A 26,190-nucleotide genomic window follows, 5' to 3' on the forward strand; every position below is an offset into this window, starting at 1 on the left:
AGGTCACAAGGAGCTTCAGGTTGGCATATCTGGAGGTCTTGAGGAGGTTTTACCTGAACTGAGGCTTACAGGATGCAAGTTTTCCAGAAAGATGTTTCCCTGCAGAAGAAACCACATGTGCAAAGAGCAGAGGCAGGAGAGAGCCAGCGTGCCATGTTCAGAGAATGAAAGGTAATTTCTTCATGGCTGGTGTGTGAACTGTGGAGACCAAGAGGGAGTCAGTCAGCTGAGATGACAAGATGTGGGCAGGAGCCGGCTTGTGAGGGGCTCTGTGTGAACTGGGGACAGACCCCAGTCCTCCGGGGTGTGTGTCCTTCAGAGCAGTGCCCTATATTTATCCCCCACATGCATGGACACCTCACCATAGGCAGCTCAAGGGTGGGCACCCAGTCTGTCTTGCTGACTGTGATAATTCCAACACTCAGGGCCCTGTACGTAGCTGGAGCTCATTAAATGTTGTATTAATGGATAACCAAACCAGTCAGTGTGTTTCTGAGCCATGTGAGGACTCATGGGATAGGATAACCCCCTGGGTCTCTGGAGGCAATAATTTTGCTTCGTTGAAAAATTAGGGCAGAATACATCGAATCACTGTACTATCTAAAATAGGGTAATTTTGAGATAGATTTTTAATAGGAGGCCAACAATTACTAAGCAAATTCATAACCAGTTTATTTTACTCCTGATGCCACACATTATAACTCAGTACCATGTTGTACATAAACAATGAATCTTGGAACACTGCGTCAAAAACTAATGATGTATTTTATAGTGACTAACATAACACAATAAAAATAAATAAAAAATAAAACTCGAGGGGCACCTGGGTGGCTCAGTGGGTTAAGCCTCTGCCTTCGGCTCAGGTCATGATCTCCGGGTTCTGGGATCGAGCCCCACATCGGGCTCTCTGCTCAGCAGGGAGCCTGCTTCCTCCTCTCTCTCTGCCTGCCTGTCTGCCTACTTGTGATCTCTATCTGTCAAATAAATAAATAAAATCTTAAAAAAAATAAAATAAAATAAAACTCGATACCCTCACCCAGAATGTCCTTATGACTTCATCAGTGACTTGGGGTCATCCTTCAAATGTCCCTTAGAATCCTGCCTTGAAGGACCCCCTCCCCCAGTGGAAGGCAAGAGAAATAAATACTGGTAGGTGAGAATGAGAATAATGATCCTTCTAGACAACTCTGCAAACCAAAGGAAAAGTGACTTGAGTACATAATCTCCACATAGACTTCCTGTCACATGTGTCAGATGCCCATAGAGTTTGGTTAAAAAGTCACAGGATACATCCAACCTAAAATCCAAGAATGGGGCCCACATTTTAACAGAGCTATTTATTGGTGAAGACACAAAGAGCAAGGTGAGGTAAGAAAAAACCTAAAAATATATATATATTGTCAGAAGAGGCAGCTTCCCAAAGAATTGTAGACCGTTGGAAGGGTAGGGACTTCATTTCCCTCTCTTGACGGGTACGGAAAATGAGATCCGGGAGGGCAGTGACTGGCCCGGGGCTGGAGAGCTAGTTAGTGGCAGAGCTGAAGCTGTAACTCTGGTCCTCAACTCCCAAGGCCAAATTCTCTTGCCAGCTCAAGACTGCCTCCCCTGAGGTTCGCAATCCTGAAGATTTATTCCTTCCTTCACCATTTCTTGGCCTTTTTGGAAATATTGATGATCTCCCTTCCACTCCTTTCTTCTCTGAGATGACCTAGGCTAATGCCTTGAAGGGAACATCTTAACATTTCTGTTAGCAGATCCCCTTGTCACCAACCTGTCCCCAACCTGCAACCTTCACCCACAGTCCCAGTGCCCAGATTTCTTGCCTCCGGCTGGTCCCCTCTCAGCTTCCTTCACATTAGAAAATGCCCATTTTGTGTTCACCTCCCCCAGAGTAATGAAATATTTCTTTCCCTTCCTGTAATCTGGAAATCTGTTTTTTTGGGTTTTTTTTGTTTTTGTTTTTTGGTTTTTGGGGTTTTTTTGTCTGTTGTTGTTTCTGTTGTTATTTTTAAGAAGAAGATTTGCACGTGTCTGAGGGACTCGCTGGCTCCGGAGCAACCAGCCTGGTTGGCAAGCTGATTGGATTTGCCGCAAGCATTTCCTCATTAGTAGCCTGTGTGTTGCCTCTCCTTCCAAATGTCATCTGGCCGCTTCAACAAAGATTTAATTGTGGCAACTTGGGGCCTTCGCAAACGTGGGCTCTGCGGAAGGCTCTTTGGAAAGCCTCACTGCTGCTCGTCCTTGAGATGACAAACCAGAAACATATTGAAAGTGACTTGGTGCATTATTGGTTTGAAGACCACTCCTTCTGGGCTCCGGTCCCCCTCCCGCTTTATTTTTTTGCAAGTGAAGACTGGAATGTTAATTGCTCCACCACAGTTTTTTAATTCATGATGCCCAGAAAGGGCATGGTTTATTAATTAGTTCTGATTATGAGCACCCTGAACTGGGGCCTGGCTGCTTCTTGATCGGTTTCAACAACTCTTTGCCTGAAATTACGGTCTGTAAGCACATGGAGGTGTAATTATGCAAACACTAGCTGTTAAACCCTCTATTATGCATACGTATTACAATATCTTAAGAGGCATTTATTGAAATGCCATAGTTTAATAGTTTAGGCTTACAGAATCAAGCTCTCTTATATGACAGGCAATAGCCACTTAATTGGATGTTTTCTCCCAGTGCATAAAAATGTTGGCTTAAATACACACACATACACACACATTCAATTAATTAAAAAAAAAAAAGTGTGAGAAACAGTAGTACCTCGTCGTTAAAAGCATGAACTGTGGAGCCAGGCCGACTGGCTTTGACTCATGCTTCTGCCTTTTCTCGCCCTGTAATCTGGGGATATGACTTAACCCTTTCCTGACACTGCATCCTTGGTAAAATGAGGACTCCCATCACGGAATTGTTGTGAAGTTCTAATGAGTTAGTACACAAAAAACACTTAGTAGAGTTTCTGAAATCTAGTCATTGTGCCTTTTAATGGATCTCTCCAATGCATTTATTTGTACGGATGCGGTATAATGTCTAGTTGTGATGGGCTAACAGAATTAGGGGCATCTTTGTGTGGTAGAAACTGAGAGTCCTCCCCCTAATATCTGTTCTCTTCTTCTTCTGCAACAATAGCCTCCCTTCCCCACCAGTGCTTAGCTGGTTTGGCACCAGAGTTAAGAGTAAAATTTCTTTTCCTTCTAGACATGGCCGTGTGGCTAAATTCTGGTCTATCTAGAGTGTGTCAGCTTCTTAAGGGAGGAAGCGTCGTGTGTCCTACACTTCTTCCTCCTTCCTGCTGATGGGAATTTGGTCAAAATTCCCATTTTGGCTGGAACTCAAGCAGCCATCTTGGGTTATCAGATGGCAGGCTAGAGATGCAGAGCAGGAAGGGGGCAGAGGGCTGAGCTCCTGACAGCTTTAGGGAGCAAAGCTATCCTGGCAGCTCTTTTCTTTTGCTCTAGACTTTTAGTAAAAGAAAAACAAACCTCTCTATCATTTAATACACTGTAATTTGGGATACCTGTTGCAGTCAAATCTACTCTTTGGGTAACATTTTACCCTCCCTGAATTAGACTGTCCTCTCCTTACTTTAATTGCAATGTGAGGAATTATCTCAAGAGTCTGAAGCACAAAGAAAAGAAAAGGTTTCACACATGCTTTGTTTTCTGTTAGAGGCACCGCTTTACCACACCCAGGAGTCACTGTTCTTACTCTCTGCTTGAGGGGAGAAGGGACTTAGCCTCAGGCCTCCCTTGGTGATTAGAGAGGGACAGCTCAACAGTAGAATTTTCCTCATAACTGATGACCAAGTTTGTAGCAAGAAGGGATATTCTGACAATTTTATCATCAAAAACCCACCAGAAGCTGTGGGCCCTTGGAGAAATCCAGTGGCAATGTTCTGTTGCTTTCTTTGTTGTACACAAAACCAAGTTCTCTTTTCTATACATGTCAACAAGAAGCAAGATTCCTGAACAAAGGGGCTTTTTATGCAGGGATGAGTTGATGTTACCTGTTCTTCCTCAAGATTGATGTGAAAATATTTTGGTGATTTCAGCCTATCTTGTTCAGGAATGGTAATGATAATCTCTTTGTTTCCTTGTTGGTTTCCCCCTCCTCTTGAAATTGCAAACTTGTTTTCTGGTGGTACCAGAGACCTCTGGACTCATTTAGGGATTTGGCTGAATCTTCCTCACAAAACTTGTGAGAGGGAAAGGTGATCGATAAAGTTCTCTGAAGAAGCATGGTTTCTAAGGAGAGGATTAGCCTACTTGAGGTTGAAAGCAGGATGACCCCTTACTTCTCTTTGTCTTGACTGGGAAGAACACGGGTATTGTTTATCGAAGTTCAGTCAGGTTTCTTGAAGTCCCTCAGGAAAATCCTTAGCCTCTGGCATATTCTCTTAACTTCTGGGGCTCCAGTTAGACATATCGTAGACCTTCTCACTTAATCCTCTACATTTCTATTCAGTGTTATCCATGTTTTTATATTTTCATGCTACCTTCTATAAAATGTCTTCTGATCTACAATTCACTAATTTTTTCATTGATATGTCTACTATTGAAGTTTTAATTCTGGTTTATTTATTATAATTATATAGCAATACTTCTTATTTTGGCTACTACTACTAGATATTCTGTTTGGTTATTTTACCAATCTGTTAGGTCACTTTTTAAAAAATAGTCTCTGAAAGGGACACCTGGGTGGCTCAGTCGGTTGAGCATCTGACTCTTGATTTGGGCTCAGGCCATGATCTTGGGGTCTTGAAATCAAGCCCCATGTCCAGCTCCATGCTCAGCAGGGAGTCTGCTTGAGATTCTTACTTTCCTTCTCCCTTTCTCCCTCCCCCCTACTCTCTCTCTCTCTCTCGCAGATAAATAAATTAGATCTTGTAAAAAAATAGTCTCCAGAAGTTTCTCTCAAACTTTCCTTACATGGTAAACTGATTTGTTGCTTTGTAGTTTCTGTTGGGACTGTCACTGCTCTCCGTTATTTTTACCAGTTCTTGCTCATACTACCTCGTTTCTATGTGAACAACATTTTCTTAGAATTTATGCTGCTTATTGCCCTTGAAAGTGATTCACAGGGACTCTTTGAAGCCTAGGATGAAACTGTCTTCCTCTAGAAGGGATTTGCATTTGATTTTGCCAGTGTCCTAGACTTGTCTAGCTTGGGACCTCCTTAAACCAGGTATAAGATTAACTTAAGATCTCATGTCACCTACTCACTTCCCTTACCCCTTTTCTAGGCTTATATATATATATTTTTAAACAGGGACATATATTTTTGATCATCACACATGGGCAGTGTAGTCCTCAGCATATGATGAATGACTGGTGGATTTTAGATGAATGCATAAACCTTTAAATTATCATCCCTACTTTGTTAATGTATTCTGTCCTTATTTTCAGTTGGTCAGTTAAAAGGATTACTATTTTGAATATCCAAAATTACTATTTTGAATTTCCAGTCCTTTCTTCAAGGTATTGCTGCATCTTCTCTCTCTCCTTCATAAATTCCCCAAGTTCTATGCCATATAGGAAGTGGTTACCTGGTCAGTATTTGCTTCTAGGCTAGGACTTGCCATACTTCCCATGCTTCTGCCCATAGGTGGGTCAAACCATATATTTCTGGGATTCATCATGCTTTCCATGGCTATTTTGAGTATAGCTCCAGGTACCTCTGACAGTAACTCCCCATGGCTCTGTAATTAATGGGTCTACTTCTGCTGTCTTTTCTCTTTAGTACACCTGATCTTACTTTGCCAGAGTTCTCTCTATAGCGAACCTCTGATTCTGTCATCGCCTCACTCATAGACCAAGACCACTATGGATATCACCACTGCCTATGGAATAAAGTCCACACCTGTTAGCTTGTCATTTTTGCCTCCGTTATTGAGGTGTGGTAGCCAGATTTCATTAAAGAATGTGACCTCTGGGGGGCACCTGGGTGGCTCAGTGGATTAAGGCCTCTGCTTTCGGCTCAGGTCATTGATTCCGGGGTCCTGGGATCGAGCCCCGCATCGGGCTCTCTGCTCAGTGGGGAGCCTGCTTCCTCCTCTCTCTCTCTCTGCCTGCCTCTGCCTACTTGTGATCTCTGTCTTTCAAATAAATAACTTAAAAAAATAAAAAAAAAAGAATGTGACCTCTGGGAAGTCAGACCAGCTCCACCACTTACCAGCCACATAAGTTAAACTTCTGTGCATGATTGTGCTGTGCGTAAAATAATGCTAGCCTTGGAAAGGATAATATATGTAAAGTTCCTGGTGTCCATCAGAATAAGAATAGCCTTCCACGACATTTCTTTTTAGCAGAGTCTGAAAGGAATAGCAACTTACTCTTTCATTGCTTGCGGGTATGTGGTTATTCAGAAAGTGAAAGATCCCTTACCCATTTTTTCTCTGGATCTTTGTTGTCTTATAAATATGGTGGTGCTTTGAATAGTCATTTTGAAGCTTAAATGTGGAAAGACATGTTAAGTCGCTGGTTCCATAGATTGTTAGGTATATAAGAAATGTTGGTTCTTTATTCCCCTTCAAACCGAGGCCCAACTTTCCTTTCCTTTTTTTTTTTTTTTTAAAGATTTTATTTATTTATTTGACAGGCAGAGATCACAAGTAGTCAGAGAGGCAGGCAGAGAGAGAGAGGAGGAAGCAGGCTCCCCACTTAGCAGGGAGCTCGACATGGGGCTCGATCCCAGAACCCTGGGATCATGACCGGAGCTGAAGGCAGTGGCTTTAACCCACTGAGCCACCCAGGCGCCCCCAACTTTCCTTTTTTATGGGATGCAATATGATCTGTAAATCAGAGTACATTATATAAAAGAGGGACTGTTATTCCTATCTCTACTTTTTAAAGTCTTTTCTACCCTTTAAGGCCAAGTTCAAATGACACCTGCTTCATGAAGCATCTCTGCGTTCCCACTTAACCACACTCACGCCTCTTCCATCCGGAAGAATAATAATACAACCAAAGGAGAGCCTTCAAACTGTCTCAGCCGACACTTGAATTTCCTGTATGTAATAAGTTTCAGTCTATAATGTACAAAGCTAAGCAGTGTTCTAGCTTCTACTAAAATGTTTTTAGAGAGAAAAAAAAATTCAGTGTCTTCAAAACAGGTTTATTTACTCCAGCTTTGGACAGCTTACATCTGTCCTCCTAAATTTTCTGCATTTGTTCTTAGGTATGTTTGTGTTCCTCTTTAAGCATATTGCCCAGGAATAAACAATATTCTTTAAAAATACACCTGTCCTTTGGGCGCCTGGGTGGCTCAGTGGGTTAAGCCGCTGCCTTGGGCTCAGGTCATGATCTCAGGGTCCTGGGATCGAGTCCCACATTGGGCTCTCTGCTCAGCAGGGAGCCTGCTTCCCTTCCTCTCTCTCTGCCTGCCTCTCCGTCTACTTGTGATTTCTCTCTGTCAAATAAATAAATAAAATCTTTAAAAAAAAATAAAAAAAAAAAATAAAAATAAAATAAAAATACACCTGTCCTTTCTTCTTCTCTAACAGCACCTTGTGCTAACAGGTTTGTGGTGACCTTGGAGCTGTTTTCTCCTAATTGCACTTATATTAAGTGAATTATATTCACTTATATTAAGACCCTGAAATCTTCTTTTCTTTTTTAAAGATTTTTAAAATTTATTTATCAGAGAGAGTGGGAGAAAGCGAGCACAGGCAGACAGAATGGCAGGCAGAGGCAGAGGGAGAAGCAGGCTCCCTGCTGAGCAAGGAGCCCGATGTGGGACTCGATCCCAGGACGCTGGGATCATGACCTGAGCTGAAGGCAGCTGCTTAACCAACTGAGCCACCCAGGCATCCCTGAAATCTTCTTTTCAAATGTTTTGGTACTAAATGACATCTCTGTCTTGAATTAGTATGGCTATTTTTGATACCTGTGGTCGAGTTCCCTAATACTTGTCCATATAGTTTGCATCTTGGTGTGTTTGGCTTTATTAAATCACTGTGAACCTAACTGGTCACTCATATGCCTGGATTCAGTTTCTTGTGAGTTCTTCCGGCATACTTTATTCCTGTTATAACACTCAGCTCATTCTGCTTTGGGCTGTCGTTTATGGATTTGTATGAAGTCCCTGTCTTAGGTGGGGTTCCTGAGAAGCAGATCCTCTGTCTGGGGGATCAAGCAGTGACTCTGTAGCTTCCCAAACTTGATGGCTTCTGTTGGGTCAACACCTGTTTTCTGGAACAGGTGGGCAGCTAAGAGTTGTTCTCAGCCAACACAGAGCATCTAAGAAAAACGTGCTCAGGCTGGTGGAAGGGATCAAAGGGGACCCAGCAGCATCCACTAGAGTCACCCATGATTTTGGATTCTTGAGGATGGAAACTACCTATTGCTTATTTTGGTAGGCTCTATAAGCCTGGCCCCATGTCTTGCCCCATAAAGGTGTTAGTTTGTGGACTTGAATCATCAAAGATCTGGAGTAAATATCCTCCAGTGTGTACCCATTCCAGTCCACTGCCATTTGTACTAACAGATAGCAGTAAGGAACTTAGCCACACTCCCCTCTGCAGAGCAGCACAGAACCGAACTGTGTGAGCGACAGGGAGAAGGGTATAGAAGTTCATGTTGCACATTCTAAGAATCTAGTTGGCCTCTCAGTACAAAAGCTATCTAAGGACCAAAGGCTTAAATTCAGAAGAGGCAAATAACTTCTTAAGCCCGAGGAAACATATCAAAGAGCAGACTTTCGGTCTGCTCCACTCAGCTCTGGAAATTTTTTTTTTTTTTTTTAAAGATTTTATTTATTTATTTGACAGAGAGAAATCACAAGTAGATGGAGAGGCAGGCAGAGAGAGAGAGAGGGAAGCAGGCTCTCTGCTGAGCAGAGAGCCCGATGCGGGACTCGATCCCAGGACTCTGAGATCATGACCTGAGCCGAAGGCAGCGGCTTAACCCACTGAGCCACCCAGGCGCCCCTGGAAATTTTTTTTTTAATTTTATTGAAGTAATAGGCGCATATTGGCCAAACATAAAAACGGTATAAATGGGTTAATAAGTGAATAGTAAAGTCTATCTTTCCATCAGCTTGGCTTTTATTTCCACTCCCAAGAGCTAACTGCTGTTAACATATTCTTATGTTCCTATCCGGAAATGGTTGTATATATGCTAGCCTATGAATTTATGATTTAGGTACAAAAGATTACAGTATGTGCACTTCTCTCTACCATTTTTAAACTAATAATAGATCTTGTAGGTCTTTCTTCATCAACACATCTAAATCTATCTCATTTGTAAAAATGACTATAGATGTCTTACAATTTATTATTTTTATGATGGACATGTAGGTTGGCCCTAGTTTTCAGCTCTTACAGAAGGTATTTTTGCTCTTTCAAGTTCTTTCCATGCAAAATAAGTATCCTTTTATGTGAGGGGTTTTTTGGTTGTTGTTCATCTGTATGTTTCTTTGCATATATGTTTTCTCAGCACCCTTAACTTGAAAAGCCTGTTCTTAATTCTGAATAGGGGCGTGGTTAGAGAACATGGTGACCAGAACCCCTGCTTCTTTATGGAACAATTACGTGTCTTTAAGCCCTATGCTTTCTCCTCCACTTGTCTTTCAGCCTCTTCACCAGAATGTATCTTAAAGTCAGAAAAGATAAAAGTTGCCATCATTGAAAAAAGCTGAAATTAATTCTCAAGTTCAGGTCATTGTAATAGCAAGTTCTAAATACCACTTTGCGGGGAGCTGGGTGGCTCAGTGGGTTAAGCCTCAGCCTTCGGCTCAGGTCATGATCTCAGGGTCCTGGAATCGAGTCTCGCATTGGGCTCTCTGCTCGGTAGGGGAGTCTGCTTCCCCGACCTCTCTCTCTCTCTCTCTGCCTACTTGTGATCCCTCTCTGTTAAATAAATGAATAAAATCTTTTAAAAATAAATAAATAAATACCACTTTGGTATAGAATTTAAATAACAGAAAAATTGTTTTGAGAGGAAAAGAACTTGTGAGTCTTGTTCAGAAATTAAGAGGTTGGGGATCAGGAGCTCGTCTAATGCAAGTTTCAGAAACACAATCAGACTTTCCAGAAATTCCCCCTGACGCGCTTTAAAAGCACCGTTGTTGTCCGTTTCCTTGCAGTGAAATACATGCGAGAAGCCACCCCCTATGTGAAGAAGGGCTCCCCGGTGTCGGAGATCGGCTGGGAAACGCCTCCGCCCGAATCCCCTCGCCTCGGGGCCGGGGCCTCCGACGCCCTGTCGGCCGCCCAGCCCTGCTCCTTCCACAGAGATCGGAAGAACATCCCCCTCAAGATGTGCTTTGTCACCCGGAGTCTGGCCTCTGCTGACCCTGAGAACAGGTAAAGAAGGCCAGGGGTCTCTGGGTCTCAGCCACGGGGCGGCCGCTGAGGGTGTGAGGGCCGTGCTCGTGTTCGCCAAACACTCAGCAGGTCCCAGAGAAAAGCCTGGAAGGGCCCCGCCGAGATCCCGTGTATGTTGAAGCGGCGGCCGGCCTCGCTCTCTTCCTCCGTCCTCCGTCCTTCCTGTGATCCTCATGACTCACCTTGTGCTGAGCTTTGCTTCTGGGAAGAGTTAAGAATTGGAGTCAGGATCCTAAGTTGGTCTTCCCTGGTTGCTAGTGTAGGTGACTTTGGGCCAGTTCGGCAAACCAGTAACCCTGTTTTGTCATCTGTAAAATGGGAATCGTTGAAATAGATACCCCACTGAGCCAGGAATCCATGTGAAGTGCTTAGTGCAGGAAAACCTTCACGAATATAAGGTAATAATATTTATTATTAATATCGGGTAGTAGTAAGCAGGTCAGCCCCCCCGGACCTCAGTGCCCTCAGCTGCGTGCTCAGAAGTTTCCATGAGAGGATCCCTAATGCCGTTTTCCGCTCTAAACCTCTCTTTTGCTCAAGAGAGAAAAAGGAGTGGCTTTGATCCAACCCTGGAGTGATGTTTCTCGAAGTCCGCACATGATTTCTCACACCAGGGGAGAGATACATCACCTAGTTTGTGGTGATTATAAAAAGTTTAGCGAGACAAGCAAATATTTGGGGTCCCTGTTCCTCTAGATATCTTACTTTAGCTCCTTGGAACAAGAAAACATCTATCTGAGAGGAAAAATAAGAGCTGTGTGGAGGAGAGGGAGCGGCATTGAGCCAGCAAATGGGGAATCTTGGAGCTCTTGGCATCCGCATTCAAGTGCTAAAAATAGGGACAGCTCCACTGGCCCTTATTTGTAACATGTGTGGGACAGCTGCAACCCACCCGAGCAGGATGTAGTTGGCTCTGTTCTGAGTCGCTGATGGGGAAAAGCCAAAGGGAATAGGGAGAGGAAGTTACCTCCTTGGCTCAGAGCTCAGAGTTTTTTTTTTTTTGCTCTCTTCCTAATAAGCTCGCTTTAATGAAGCTGCTAGCCTTTCTGACTCCAGCGGCTGCAGGATCTAGCCTGCTCCTCTCCCATAGCAGTTAGGTCTGCCCGGGGATCAGAGCTGCGGTTGCAGGAGAGAGAGGGGAGTGTCAGCCCAAGAGGAGTCAGAGCAGGCAGACTGGAAAGGATTCAGCTGAATTCTACCATAAGCTCTCTCCAACCTGCTCTCTGTTTTGTCCTGCCCGGTTTCTGCTGATGTCCTGGGCCTGCAGCTGGATGTTCTGTTCAGTCGGGGCCTGATCTTTCCTGGTCTCCAGGCTACCCAATCAGACAAGTCCTTTCTTCCAAGAGTCTGATGTCTAAGGTGTCTAAGATCTGGTGCATTCATAATTTACCGAGTACCTATCTCGTGCTGGGCATTACGCTAATTACTTCAGCCTAGAGGCTGCCAAGTGGCTGCTGACAGGTGTACCCAGCCCACAGATATGGCCTGTCCAGTGTTTTAAAGAAATTGGAATTACTTACCACATCGAATCATTGGGAAATTCCACATGAGAAAGCCAGATTTCTGCTTTTCTAGAACCATGGAAAGATCTGGTGAGATGATTTGGCCCATTTTGCTGCAGGCGGGAGCCCAGTAGAGGTTTCTCCTTGTATAGGGGGGCAGACTCTCCTGGTCGCTCCTATTGCTGTACCCTTGGTTAGGGGGCGGGGGCGAATTCTGTTAGCTACCTGCCTGCTTCTTCACATCTCCTGTCCAGTCCTTAAATCTGTGACCCCCTTGGCCCTCTTAATGGCCCTCTGAGTTTCGCTTTGTCCCTATTCTATAGATAAAAAAACAGAGGCTCAGCTCTTATATAAGTTCCAAACATCCTAGACCTAATATGTGGTTTTCCTGGGTTTCAAATGCAGGCCTGTGTGGGTGAGAGCGTCAGCTTGCCAATACCAGAAAAATGCAGAGACTAGAAAGTGTGGAATATTGTAGAAAAGATTCATGCCTAGGGAGAGAGTTTAAGTAAATGATTTCTAGGCTGTGGACTGTATGCTATAACTAAGGCATTGAATTGTGTTTGAAAGAATATTCTGTTTGAAAGAATATTCTGGGAGACATCAGGTCTTGGCTCAAACATTGGAGACTTCCATCTTTAAGCCAGAAGAAGGAATGTATTTTTAAAGTGGTATATCCGTGTTCTTTAAGGCCACCATTGATGGGAGGTATGGAAGGCCCTCTCCTGCCAGGGTGTGAGAACCACAGGGCAAGACTGAAAACGGGAATCCAGCTAAACCAGAGCGTCCGAAGGGGACTTGCATCCGGACAGACTCAGAACTGTAGATAATGAGACTGACCTCTGACAGTGTACATGTGTATCAAATCACCATGCTGTCTGTTTTAAAAATCTTAACATTTTGTTAATTATACCTCAGTTAAGCTGGGGGCCGGGTGAGAAAAGAGCATGGTTTTAGCTGAGTCTTGACCCTGGTTGAGGAAGAGAAGAAAGGAAAAAGGAAACAAATATTTTATGGAACTCTGGTTACATGCTGAGCCAAGTACAATGTACCCGTCAGGAAGGCAGACTCTGCAAACCCCGACTCGGGGCTGAGCCCAGGACAAACCTAGCACAAAGTGGTTTTAAAAGGCAAAAACCAAAGAGATGGGCAAAGCGTACAAGGTAAATGCAAACTAACAGCGCTGACCAATGGTACCGGTTTTGATCTGGAAACATGATAAGGTAAAATGCAGACTGAAAGCATGAAACAGGACAAAGGACAGGTTGCTGCTAAAGGCCAGGGTGCACGAGGAACATTGACCACTTGTGAATGCGCACCAAATAACCCAGCAGTGGCCTTTGCAGCGGAAACTGTAGAAGACGCGAGACGAAATAGAAATGTACTAATAGCAGGTAATTCAACACACTCTCCGTCCAAGTGGACAGAAGGTCAGTGAAGATACAAAAGACCCAGACAACATAATTAATAAGGGAGATAGGGATACATCACACACTCTGTGCACTGATAACAAAGAATACATTTTCCTTTCAAATCCCAGATAGACCATTGATGAAATTAACTATAGATTAGCTCACCAAAAAATGCAATAAATCTCCTGAGTTGGAATACCGTACGCAGCATTCTCTGAGGATAGTGGAATCAAAGGAGAAAATTATTTGCAAAACCAAGGCACAGAAAGCCTTTCTTCTTGGATTTTTAAAAGCTCTTTGTGAAATATCTCTTGGGTCAAAGGGGAGATAGAAACTGAAATTGTAACATTTCTTAAAAGCTGAAAATAATGCATATGTTAACCATGAAAGAGAAAGAAGGAGAAAGGGAGAGTTGACTCTGCATCAGCTAGATCCACGAAGGAATCGGGGTTCTACCACTATGTGTGAATTTAAGCAACTATCTCATTCAGTCTAAGTAATGACCCTGGGTTGTAGGTACTTTAATCTCTATTTTATAGACAGTGAAATTTAGTTCAGAAATGAGAGCTGAAACAGACGGTAGGTCTAGGGTTCCAACAGGAAGCCTGGGTTCTTAGTCATGATACCCTAGTTCCCTGTGACTTCAGCACCTGGCAGAATGGCTCTCCTGAACCATAGGGACAATGGCCAGGGCTTAATGGGCTCCTGGATGCTAAAACCTGAGCGCTGATGACAAATGCCACAGCATCTTGGGGCTAATTCCCTTGGCTGGTGACACACAGCTACTTAGAGTTTGCATTAAAAACTCCAATGTTCAATTTCCCAAATAGAAACAGCCATAGAACAGCAGGCAGGATTGCTGCTCTTTCTATGGAAAAGGTTACCCAGCAGGCACCGAATCCACAAAAATATGCCACTGCTAGTGGTTGTCAATGATTACAACACTTTTTAAAAAATTCTGCTTCATAAATACCTCGTTGTTCATATTGAGCTCTTTGCTCGCCTAGTCCAGGGCTATATCCCCCGTTCTGTAGACTCTTTCGACCTATTCCCTACAAGGCGCTTCCTTTCTAACTTGCCTCTTCCCCATCCTCTACCATGTCCTCTTCACTAATCTCAAAACTCCACAGTATTACATAAAAACCTTATAAGGATCTAGATCTTCCCTAAGTGTCCAGTTCTACCCATGTCATCATTTATGGCCCAGTCACCCTTAAATAATTCACTTCCCTGACATTTCCTAAACACCTTTTAAAATTCAGCATAGGTAAGGCACTGGTCCCACTCTACCTTGTGTGTAGATCTTATCGTGGCACCCTTTATAATGACTTGAGATTTTTTTCTTATGTACCTACCTAGATCTTAAAGTCATTAAGACCCTTGAGGTCTGGAACACCCTTGTTACCATTTTAAAATCTCAGCTTTCTAGATCATTGCTTGATACAAAGCAGGCTTTCAAAAATATATGTTAACGATAAATGGCAGATTTACCTGTCCATTTTCAGTATTCTTATCTTCTCAAACTTTAAAAGAAAAAAAAACTTCCATTAAATAACCTTGAGAATAAAAGAACAAATAAAAATGCATTTCTAGGGGTGCCTGGTTGGCTCAGTGGGCTAAAGCCTCTGCCTTTGGCTCAGGTCATGATCCCAGTATCCTGGGATCAAGCCCCACGTCAAGCCCCTCATCGGGCTCTCTGCTCAGCAGGGAGCCTGCTTCCTCCTCTCTCTCTGCCTGCCTCTCTGCCTACTTGGGATCTCTGTCTGTCAAATAAATAAATAAAATCTTTAAAAGAAAAAAAATGCATTTCTATTCTGCCAGGCTCAGCAAACTTAAATAAACCAGAAAAACCCATTAGTGAATTTTGTTCAAGTAATAAAACCAATCTGGACTTTCAAGGCAGCCTAAGCAATGCATTCTCTCCATTCAAGAAATTAAATTGTCACCAAGGTTATCAATACAAGAGATGCTAACAGACCTTAAGAAGTGTTTTTTAGGGCACCTGGGTGGCTCAGTTGATTAAGCGACTGCCTTCAGCTCAGGTCATGATCCTGGAGTCCCAGGATCAAGTCCCGCATCCGGTTCCTTGCTCAGCAGGGAGTCTGCTTCTCCCCCTGGCCCTCTCCCCTCTCATGCTCTCTCTCTCTCACTCTCTCAAGTAAATAAAGAAAATCTTTTTAAAAAAGCGTATTTTAGACAAGGAAGCTGGAAGCCACTCCTCCTGGGATCAGGAGAGCCTTGCCAAGGTGGCCATTATGGAAATTACTATCTTAACGAGACCCCCCCCCCCCAATCTCCTTTGGGCTGTTCCTAAGGGCACGGGACTCCCTAGGTAGATGCCCCCCTCCCCTTGTGGTCACCCGGTTTGATTCCTGATGGGGATCAGAATTTTGGATTTCATTTTTGCTCATCAAATTAAATTGCTTTCTACTCTTGACTCCCCAGCATTGCTCCCATATCACTTTATTCTGAATCTTAGATAATCCTGAGTGCTTTAGTTCACATTTGTAAAGACATGGTCTTTTGGCGACCACCAGAAAAGAGTAATCATTTTACCATTTTAGCCTTATTTCCTCCTTTTCCCAGTGTTTAGGAGTGCTGTATTGTCTCCCTCACCCAAAGCTTATGTCAAGTTTTCAACCATACTCTTTAAACTTGGAATACTATTGAAAAGGCCCCTCTGTTAGTCCATCTGGGAATGAGGAAGATTCACACAATTCTCCTCTCCATCTCCTCTCCACAGTAAATCCTTGGATGTGAAAAGGGCTTCTCTTAAGAGGCTCATGCAGTGTGTACTTTCTTGGTTCTGTTTTCTCAGATGGACAGACCATGGTGGACTCATAATGGAAAGTATTGCCAGTGTACCATGATGGCATTGCATTTTGCAAAGGGAAAATATAAAATCGATTTACAGTGGCGCTATGGTCAGTGGACACAGTTTTAGTGTCTAAAACAGAGGCCCAAATTAACCACCTGCTAATATCAGTGAATAAAATTCTGGAGTTGAGGTTAGAAGAGAGGAGTTTGATTCCCAGCTCTGTCACTTGGTCCTTTCACTTTAGATAAATTACCAAATCTTTCTGATTTCTGGCTTCCTTATGTATACAGTATGCTTGCTAAGCTGACCATGTTTAACTGTTGTGATGATTTGGTGCCAGTGTAGACATCCCCCTAATTCCAGGCAGCATAACTGTGCCATGAATGCAACTTTCTTTTTTCTTTCTTTCTTTCTTTCTTTTTTTTTTTTTTTTTTTAAGATTTTATTCATTTAACAGAAAGAGGTCACAAGTAAGCAGAGAGGCAGGCAGAGAGAGAAAGAGAGAGGAGGAAGCAGGCTCCCCGCCTCGCAGAGAGCCCCATGCAGGACTCGATCCCAGGACCCCGAGATCATGACCTGAGCTGAAGGCAGAGGCTTAACCCAATGAGCCACCCAGGCGCCCCATGAATGCAACTTTAAATCAGAATACCTCCGTCCTGGATACAAGGGGAGGAAGAAGGTTTTGTTTTGTTTTCCCCCAGAAGAAAGGAGTTTCCAGGTCACCTCCCCAAACTGTTGAGCAGAGATTATTTTGTAAGACATTCTTTCACAGAGGTTTTTATCCTTTGGGGATTTCTGGTTCTGTGCAGGAAACTCGTTCCAGTTTCCCAAGTCATGGGCTCACAGACCCTTAACTGTCATGTATGTATTGAACGCCAAGTCCTCAGCGCCTCCCACTACTGACCCACTACCTGCCATGACCCCACTCCACTCTACTTTCTAAGAATGCCTTACGATCAACTTGAATAATACCCACCACTGTTGTTTTGAGTGCCTTCCCATCCACCTACCCACCTACCCCCTTTTTGATTGACATCTGAGGGTTTCCTTTTCTTTTTTCGCAAGCTCGGTAGTACATTAAAGCCCAAACAAGCAAACTTTTCTTATTACATCTTACCTAGTATATCCAGGTGTTCACAGCAAAAGGATTTCTGAATTTGTGTAGGCCACCATGGACCTGGAAGCTTCCTCACATGTCTAGGTTAAACTTTTACAATCATGTATAAAACTAAAATCAAACAAACAAAAAAACCCATAAATATTATCTTTTGAATGATCTACCACTTTTATTAGATAGTGCTGACTTCTCTCCACCACCAAGAGCACAGTTTTGGTCATGCTTATTCATCTGTCTGTCTCTGTCTCTTACCTCTGTCCCTCTCTCTGTCTGACTGTCTGTCACCTCTATCTACTACAGCCTTTATTACATATCTATCATCTATCTCTTCTTGCTTCTTACCTAGACAACCACTGAAATAAAATGAAATCTTTTTATTCCTCTAGAAGGGTACACATAAAAAGAGAGATGACCTTTGTGTTTGATGCAACCATGCTCACATTCTGCTTTTGAGAAATTCAGGAAGTGAAATACATAGTAATAAGTTCAACAGTTTGCTTAAAGGTGGTTGGGAAGGGGAAGTTCAGAGAGGTAGGGCTGAATTAGTAAAACATCTGAAAAAGGAAATGTCCTAAATAGTTGTGTTCTCTTTTAAGTATCCATAGTTAGGCAAAGTAAGGGGACATGGCTTTAGCATTCACAATAGTCCTAAGAAAATAGAAAAGATACTCCTTTTCAAAAGTTACTTTATTTTATTTTTAAAGATTTTATTTGTTTATTTGTCAGAGAGAGAGAGAAAGCACAAGTAGGGGGAGCAGCAGGCAGAGGGAGAAGCAGGGTCCCCAATGAGCAAGGAGCCCGATGCAGGACTGGATCCCAAGACCCTGAGATCATGCCCTGAGACAAAGGCAGACACTTAACTGACTGAGTCACCCAGGCGCCCTCAAAAGTTATTTTAAATTACAGTTGAGGGGCGCCTGGGTGGCTCAGTGGGTTAAGCCGCTGCCTTCGGCTCAGGTCATGATCTCAGGGCCCTGGGATCGAGTCCCGCATCGGGCTCTCTGCTCAGCAGGGGCCTGCTTCCTTCCCTTCCCCTCTCTCTTCCTGCCTCTCTACCTACTGTGATCTCTCTCTGTCAAATAAATAAATAAAATCTTTAAAAAAAAAAATAAATAAATTACAGTTGAAATGTTATTAAAACAATAAAGATAGTTTAAAAAATCAAATAGGTCTAAAAGATTTATTATTAAAAAATAACGGGTGTTTATCATTCTTTTTGAAACCTGTTTGTAAACTAATCACGAGACACATATCTGAGGTCTCAGAGATTTTTTCATATTATGTATTTGGCAATGTCCTGCTCGGTTTTCTTTTTCCTGCGTCCCCTGTTGCAAAGATGACCTCCTGGATTGATTTTCTAAGTCTGTTTCTTTCTCTCTTACCTCTGTCACTTTTTTTTTTTTTAAACTATATTTTTGGGACCTTTCTCATGAACACAGTGTGTTTAAATTTCAGCTATTATGTTTTAGCTTATTATTCTCTGGGTGTTCCTTTTTAAAGGAATTTTGTTCTTAGGGATACTGTATTTTCCTCTTACGTGTTGAAGACGGTTCGTTAGCTTTGTTTTCTTTGTGCTCGTTGTCTCTCCTGTTGTTAGTATTTTTTTTTTTTTTTTTTTTTGTCTCTGTTTGGATCTTCATCGGACCTGCTGGAGTTTTCCTCAGGTGTTTGGTGATCCTTTGCTATCTGCTCTTTTTTTACACTGAGGGATGAAGAAACCTATTGGAACCTCTGTGGAGCGGCGGGGGAGGAATCATCTGTTGGTGGAAATTCTTATACAGTTACTGTTTGGGAAGTCAGCTTTACCAAGAGACCTCTTCCAATTCTGCAGATGTTGGTGTTTGGAACTTTGGTCTGGGTCCATTGAATTACTTTCGAGAATTATCCAGTCTTTGGGTGGGTACAACCAGGAGAACACCTGGTTGAAAGCTTTCTGAGGGCCCCATCACTCAGCTTGCAGACCTCACGTGGGACCTTGTTTCTAGACCTGCATCACCCTTAATTCTCTCTTTCTCTCAGAAGGTTCCAAGCCTCTGCAGGTGTCCAGAGCCAGGAGCTCACACTTCTCTAGAATTCTACAGAGAATACAAGCCCTTTAGATTGTAATGTTCTTGGCTCCTTTTTCACTCTGCAATTGATCACTGGGCTGTCTGACCTCAGACACTGTCTGATCCATTGCTATCTGCCCTCTAGACACGTGGTGAGCACTCATTCTCTTGGGCTTAGATATATTTTACTGGGGTCTTTTAAGGGAGTGGCGATGAACACAAATGGCCAAGTCACTGTGTTTCCCTCCCAAAAGAACCCTTGCATGATTTGCATCTTTGTATACAACAGAGTGCACAAAAGGTTCATTTTAATGAGCTTGAAAAACATTTTCCTAGCCTTGTTATTTTTAAGAAAATCTGTTCCCTCCATAGATAAACTTGAGTATTCATCCTAATTATCATATATTTTTAATCAGTGGGAGATAAATTAGTAAGGTTTCCCTGGCAATGGTAAGCTAGTAAAAAGGGGCATTTAACTATTTTTGGGTAGCCTTGAGAAAAGGAGTTGAGGAGAATGCTTACCAACCATGGTTCCGTGATTTCATCAATACCCAATAAGATGAGTTCATTTTAGTTCTTTCCCGTGCCTCAAAGTACCATTCCAGGAAAATCTCAGTTTCCCCTCTTCTAAGACCATTTCAGGAGGTTGAAGTTGACCATCTGGGAGCTGAGAGACTTTTGCTAATGTTGACTCTCAATATTTAGGTCTTGATCCTTTGCTCTGGATACATTAATTGAACTCCATTTGGTTTACAAAAAGCTGCCCCAGGATTTTCCAGCTGAGATAATGAAGCCTCTGAAAATAGCCCAGTGCTCTAATGCAGGCATCTTCCATTCATCAGGTATCACCTGCCATGGGATGGGTACAAGAGGGTGAGAGGGGGATCCACAGAGCAAGCCTTCCCCTCCTTCCTCAGCTCACACATGTAATTTTACTTGCCTCAGCATGGATGGTTTGGGGGCACAGAGAAGCATAGATACAATTAGACAATACCTACTTAGGCATACATTTCCTGTGTCTGTTGACAGGTGCCTTCTTTGCTCCTAAACAATACTAGGATAGGAATTTTCACATTGCTGCAACATCCAGCCTGGTTGAGATTTCTTTCATTTTCTTAAATTTCAACATTTTGATGGACAGTCTTGACCCTTCGGGGTTTTGGCTAGGTCCTGAGCTGCCGCAGTGGCAGAGTGCTTGCCCTGACTCACCTTACTGTTGGGGGAGGGGGTGGAATGTGTGCAGACAAGCGGACAGTTACAGAACAGACCCTAAAAGGCGAGGCAGAAGGAAGGAGGTTCTGGAAGCTCCTTCACAGGCACACTACCTAATCCAAAGTTCTGTTTCTGGAGGGGGGTGGCGGGTGCGATTGTCAGAGGAAGTGATGTCTGGTGCTGAGAGTAAATAATAAAATAGAAGTTAGCCAGATCCAAGGTTGGGGATGGCAGACAGAGAGGGTATTCTTGGCAACAGAGATAGTAATAAGTCTAGGCACCGAGGCAAGAAAATGCATAGCGCTGTTTAAGAACTGGAAGTTCCATCTCTTTGGAGCACTCCATGGGAAGAATGTGTCTAGTGTCTGTGGACATGGTCATGATCAGAGCTAAGCCATTCTATTTTAGACGGGAGACTGAGGCTGGGGGAGCAGTCAGAGGGCTACTGCAGAAATGGAGGTGAGACATCATCCCGCCCGGTACTAGAGCAGAGCAGGAGCACTACAGAGAAGTTGGATGAATTAGAGAGATTTTAAGGACCAAAATCTGCAGGAGTTCCTGATAAAATGGAATGCAAGTTGGTGCAGCCTCTTTGGAGAACAGTGTGGAGATCCCTCAAGAAATTAAAAATAGAACTTCCCTATGACCCTGCCATTGCATTACTGGGTATTTATCCCAAAGATACTGATGTAGTGAAAAGAAGGGCCATCTGTACCCCAATGTTTATGGCAGCAATGGCCATGGTGGCCAAACTGTGGAAAGAACCAAGATGCCTTTCAACGGACGAATGGAAAAGGAAGATGTGGTCCATATACACTATGGAGTATTATGCCTCCATCAGAAAGGACGAATACCCAACTTTTGTAGCAACATGTACGGGACTGGAAGAGATTATGCTGAGTGAAATAAGTCAAGCAGAGTGAGTCAATTATCCTATGGTTTCACTTATTTGTGGAGCATAACAAATAGCATGGAGGACATGGGGAGATAGAGAGGAGAAGGGAGTTGGGGGAAATTGGAAGGGGAGGTGAATCATGAGAGACTATGGACTCTGAAAAACAATCTGAGGTGTTTGAAGGGGCGGGGGTGGGAGGTCAGGGTACCAGGTGGTGGGTATTGGGGAGGGCACGGATTGCATGGAGCACTGGGTGTGGTGCAAAAATAATGAATACTGTTACGCTGAAAATAAAAAATAAATTTTAAAAAAATGGGCTTCAAGGCATGAGGCAAAAGAAGTCCAGAAGTAGTTTTGCTCTGTCACCTGTAGACATAGAGCTATGGTCAGTCATCCCTGAGTCCTACTGCTAGGTGCTTACACTGGCGTTCAGTGGAGGGACCAAGGACAGGTGTGTTGTGGTGGAGGGTGGGAGTCGCTAGAAGCACAGGACAAGTTTCAGCCTTTGGAGATACTGCCTTGATTCAGAGTCAGAGTCTGACTGTCTTTTGATGGTCTTATGTCCCTGCCTGGATTCTCCAGCAAGGTAAGAGGAGCAGCGTGTCCTGCATTTCTTCTGTACTTGCCCCCGTTCTTAGAACAGTATGGAGGAGTCCCTCAGTAAATACAGAATGGCAATTGCAGTGATGCTAGGCAGGGTGGCTGGTGTCACTCCTGAAAGGTTAACTGAAGAGTGTTTGGTGAAGGGACCATTTCCAGAAGGGCAGGTTGCTATTAGCGGAACCAAGGACACATGGAGACACACCCAGGGCTCAGCCACCACGGGACTCTGCTTCTGCCCTGGGGCCAGAGCAGAGAGAGAAATTCCTGCCACCTGGTGAGGCCTGGAACCCTGAGAGGTACACCGAGGCCCAGGGAGGGTTCGGGGCATGGCCATATCCCTAACCTAACCCCCTCCTGCCCTAGCATCTCCTCTTGGTGCTTCTGATTGGCTACGTACAACTGGACACCAGAGTAGACATGTGTAGACATGTGTCTGCCCAGACACATGCTGGGTGGAGCTGTACTTACAGCACTGAGCAAGGCAAAGAAGAGCAGAGAACAAATCTGGAGGAGGCAAAAAACAGAAAAACTAAAATCACAAGAAGCATATTTACTCGGCGAATGGGTCTAATGTATATGCAACAAATGATACCTAGTTCTGAGAAAAAGGTAGTTTAATCAAACACTTCACTTCCTGATCTTGTTGGATAAAAACATCTCGGACAGCCTCAAATCCATATTTACAAGGTGCTGCTACATAAAAGGTGCTATGCTTCTTCTAAGTTTTGATCAAGATTTTCTTTTTTAAGATTTTATTTATTTGAGAGAGAGAGAGAAAGAGAAAGAGCACAGCAGCAAGGGGGCAGTGGGAGAGGGAGAAGCAGGCTCTCTGCTGAGCAGGGAGCCCAACCAGGAGATTCCATCCCTGGATCTTAGGATCATGACCTGAGCCAAAGGCAGACGCTTAACCGACTGAGCCACCCACCGCCCGGATCGAGATTTCTTTTAGGCCAGTGATGCTCAGGAAAAAAGCCTGTTGACTTCATTCCAGGCGGGAGCTGAGGATGGGCCCGGCGGCAAGACGTGGTCAGGGCGCCTTAGCCGAGAAATGAATGGCTTTCCTGATGCATTGTCGTCCTCTCCTCGGAAAGCAGACGTGCAGCGGGAGTGTCCCCTTCCTTTAGGACAAAGCTGGGGAATGGGGGTAGGAGTGCTGCAGTTCCTGCACCAAGCCGGCTTTAACAGTGACACTGCCATAGACACACGGAGATGTGAGGAACTGTTGTTTGTGCCGTAACTGTTGATCAGTGGCGTGAAGACTGCAAAATCCTTTTCATGTTAATTTTCTCTCATCTAAAATGCCAGATCATTTACCCTGAAGAGACACACTTGCGGTTGGAATGTGGTGCCTTTCTTCCCCTTAGAATAAAACCCTCTCCTCCACCTCTGTTATGAAACACACAGGAAAGGCCAAATAGTGCAATTTGTTTTTGTTTCCTGTACTGTTAAATATTCAGGCAATCAGAAGATGTTTCCTCATGTTACCTGGAAACAAAACACTAGATCCGGCCGTTAGAATTCTGAGAGCTGGTTTTCTCTGGCAATATTTTTTGTGGGATGTGTTATGCAATCTGGAGATGATTGACATTCAGGCCAGGCCAGTCTGAGTTTCCTTGCTAGCTCTTCTATAAATTATCTGCATGACTTTGGTCAATTTACGTACCTTCTTTGAATTTTTTAAATATATAAAATTAGGGAGATAGTGTTTCTATGTATGTACCGTTTTAAGGATTAAATAAGGTACGTACCTAATGTCTTAGTCTGAAGTAGGCACTTAGCAAATGGCAGCCTCTTTCCATTTACCTCTTTTATTCTAGAAATCTCCATTTCTCAAAAGATCACCAAAGGATTCTTTCAGTGGCAGGAAGATGCGTTAAGCATTTTTTTTTTAGATAGTTTTATTAAGTGCCGGGAAAACCCTGGGTAGAATACTGAGTTGAAAAGTATACGACAGCTGTTGGGACAGATGAACACCACACTGTGACTTTATACGTTTCTCTGTCTGATGCCGCAGCCGTAGGAGCTGGCAGCTTGAAGAAGTGGGTCAGTTTGCAAATAGTATCTTTAATTTCTCCAGGAAAGATGGAGACAGGGTTTGAATCACTAAGCAGGGGTGGAATTTTACCACGGCCACACAGTTTTTTAGAAATACTCCAGTAAGCCTTGATGGCAGAATTCACCAGCCTGCAGCCAGATACACAGAGAAGGAGAGGGACAGATAGAACAGCGTGCGTGTGCACGAGCCAGCGAAGGAATTGGAAGCAACATTTCTCTTGATGCCGTAGTCCTCTCAGAATCCTGTTGACTTCAGTTGCTATGAGGTTTCCAGGCTTCACGAGTCTATTACCATGAGGTATAGTGCCCAGAGTTAGAATAATACTGTCCGTGGGTGACCAGCAATGGAGAACATGGGTTTCAGTCATTTTTTTGTTCCAGTTCTACGATCTTTCTGCTGTGTTCCATCCATGTTTTCTTTTTAATCCTTCTTAAAGTGGGAAGTACACCATTTTGAGACAGATGCTTATAGCTTTTGAGGTCTTGGAAAAGAGAGAAGAGCTAACTAGTAATACCAGTCCTGAGCTAAGTGAACTAACCAAACCATTTATAAACCAGTGTTTGGAGTGGCTGAAAACTAATGAACTGTAGCTCTCTTAGAAGTCTGCGTGTTGCAGTGGAAAGAGCTCATGGCTTTGAAAACTGAAAGACACTAGGTTTAAATCCTGGCTGTTTGTGATCTTGGACACCTAATTTTAACCCTGTAAGCCCCAGTGAATCCATCTGTAAATAATAAAATAATGAAAGCATAGTAAGGGCCACTTTTTAGGATTTTTACATAGATTAGATGAGCTCAAGATGAGGGGTGTAGGGGTGCCTGAGTGGCTCAGTCATTAAGCGTCTGCCTTCAGCTCAGGTCATGATCCCAGGGTCCTGGGATCGAGCCCCACATCTGGCTCCCTGCTCAGCAGGAAGCCTGCTTTTCCCTCTCCCATTCCCTTAGCTTGTGTTCCCTCTCTCACTGTCTCTGTCAAATAAATAAATACAATGTATTTTTTAAAAAGATGAGGGGTGTATACCGTCTTGGATAAGGTTGGTTAAATCAGGGAATATATAAAGCCACTGAATGGAAAGGTGTACTTCCTGGAATGTGAATTACCCTGTGAATTTTGGGAGAACAGAATTTATTACAGAGTTCATTCCCATGCATTGTAAAGCTATAATGTGAGATTTAAAACAAATTTATGCCTGCAGTTATTTGCGCTCAAACCTAGATTCCCTAAAAGTACAGGTTTACTCGTTTCAACATTTAAGAGTTCTCAGAAAGTTGCTGGAGGAGCTCGCAATTTTTATTATATATATAATAATATGTGGTAAATGGGGTCGCCTGGGTGGCTAAGTGAGTTAGGCCTCTGCCTTTGGCTCAGGTCATGATCTCAGGGTCCTGGGATTGAGTCCCATATCAGGCTCTCTGCTCACCAGGGAGCCTGCTCCCCACCCCCGCCTGCCTCTTTGCCTACTTGTGATCTCTCTCTCTGTGTCAAGTAAATAAAATCTTTTAAAAAAAAAAAAAAATGTGGTAAATGTCATCCGTCAGGTTGCCATGAAAGAAACAAGAGACTGTTCTAGGTGACTTAAGCAGAAATGTATTTAAGGAATTAGTTGCTTGCAAAAAATGGGAAGACCTTAGACTAGGTCTCCATTAATGACCCCCAAGAGTCTCTAAAACTGATACAATCAGGAAAATAGAGAACTAGGAGGTTGCCATTGGAACCCTCAAAATGATGCAGGACCAGGGGAGTGATCCAGGAATCAGGGAACTGGGATGAGGGAATTTGCATTTTGGGATTATCTCGTGACACCCAGGCTGCTGAGTGAATGGATGCTGGCAGTTCCGGCTAGCTGCCCTTGCTCCTTGCCTTTGACCCTGACATCCTTGCTCACCACCAGTGGCAGTCTGAACTTCCACCTTCCCAGTCTCCTGGGAGTACATAAAAGATATATTGGGCAGAACCTATTATATTTACAAAACCTTCCCTATAAGGGAATGTGGGAACATGGGTTATTTATTTATTTGTTTACTTACTTTAGAATTCTACATTCTTTTTTTTTTTTTTTTTTTTTTTTTTTTTTAAAGATTTTATTTATTTACTTGAGAGAGAAACAGTGAGAGAGAGCATGAACGAGGAGAAGGTCAGAGAGAGAAGCAGACTCCCCATGGAGCTGGGAGTCCGATGCGGGACTCGATCCCAGGACTCCAG

The 26,190-nt window shown here is 43.4% G+C and overlaps 1 protein-coding gene across 1 annotated transcript in view; it reads left to right on the plus strand.

Annotated features, from left to right (window-relative positions):
- Positions 1-26,190, plus strand: part of SNTB1 (syntrophin beta 1) — a 229,588-nt gene that overhangs the window by 90,345 nt on the left and 113,053 nt on the right. Inside the window, exon 2 of the mRNA XM_059165709.1 lies at positions 10,087-10,306. Coding sequence (XP_059021692.1) covers positions 10,087-10,306 — 220 coding nt within the window. The remainder of the gene's footprint in view (positions 1-10,086; positions 10,307-26,190) is intronic.

The sequence above is a fragment of the Mustela lutreola genome, chromosome 3 (assembly GCF_030435805.1).
Source record: "Mustela lutreola isolate mMusLut2 chromosome 3, mMusLut2.pri, whole genome shotgun sequence".
Taxonomy (NCBI): Eukaryota; Metazoa; Chordata; class Mammalia; order Carnivora; family Mustelidae; genus Mustela; species Mustela lutreola.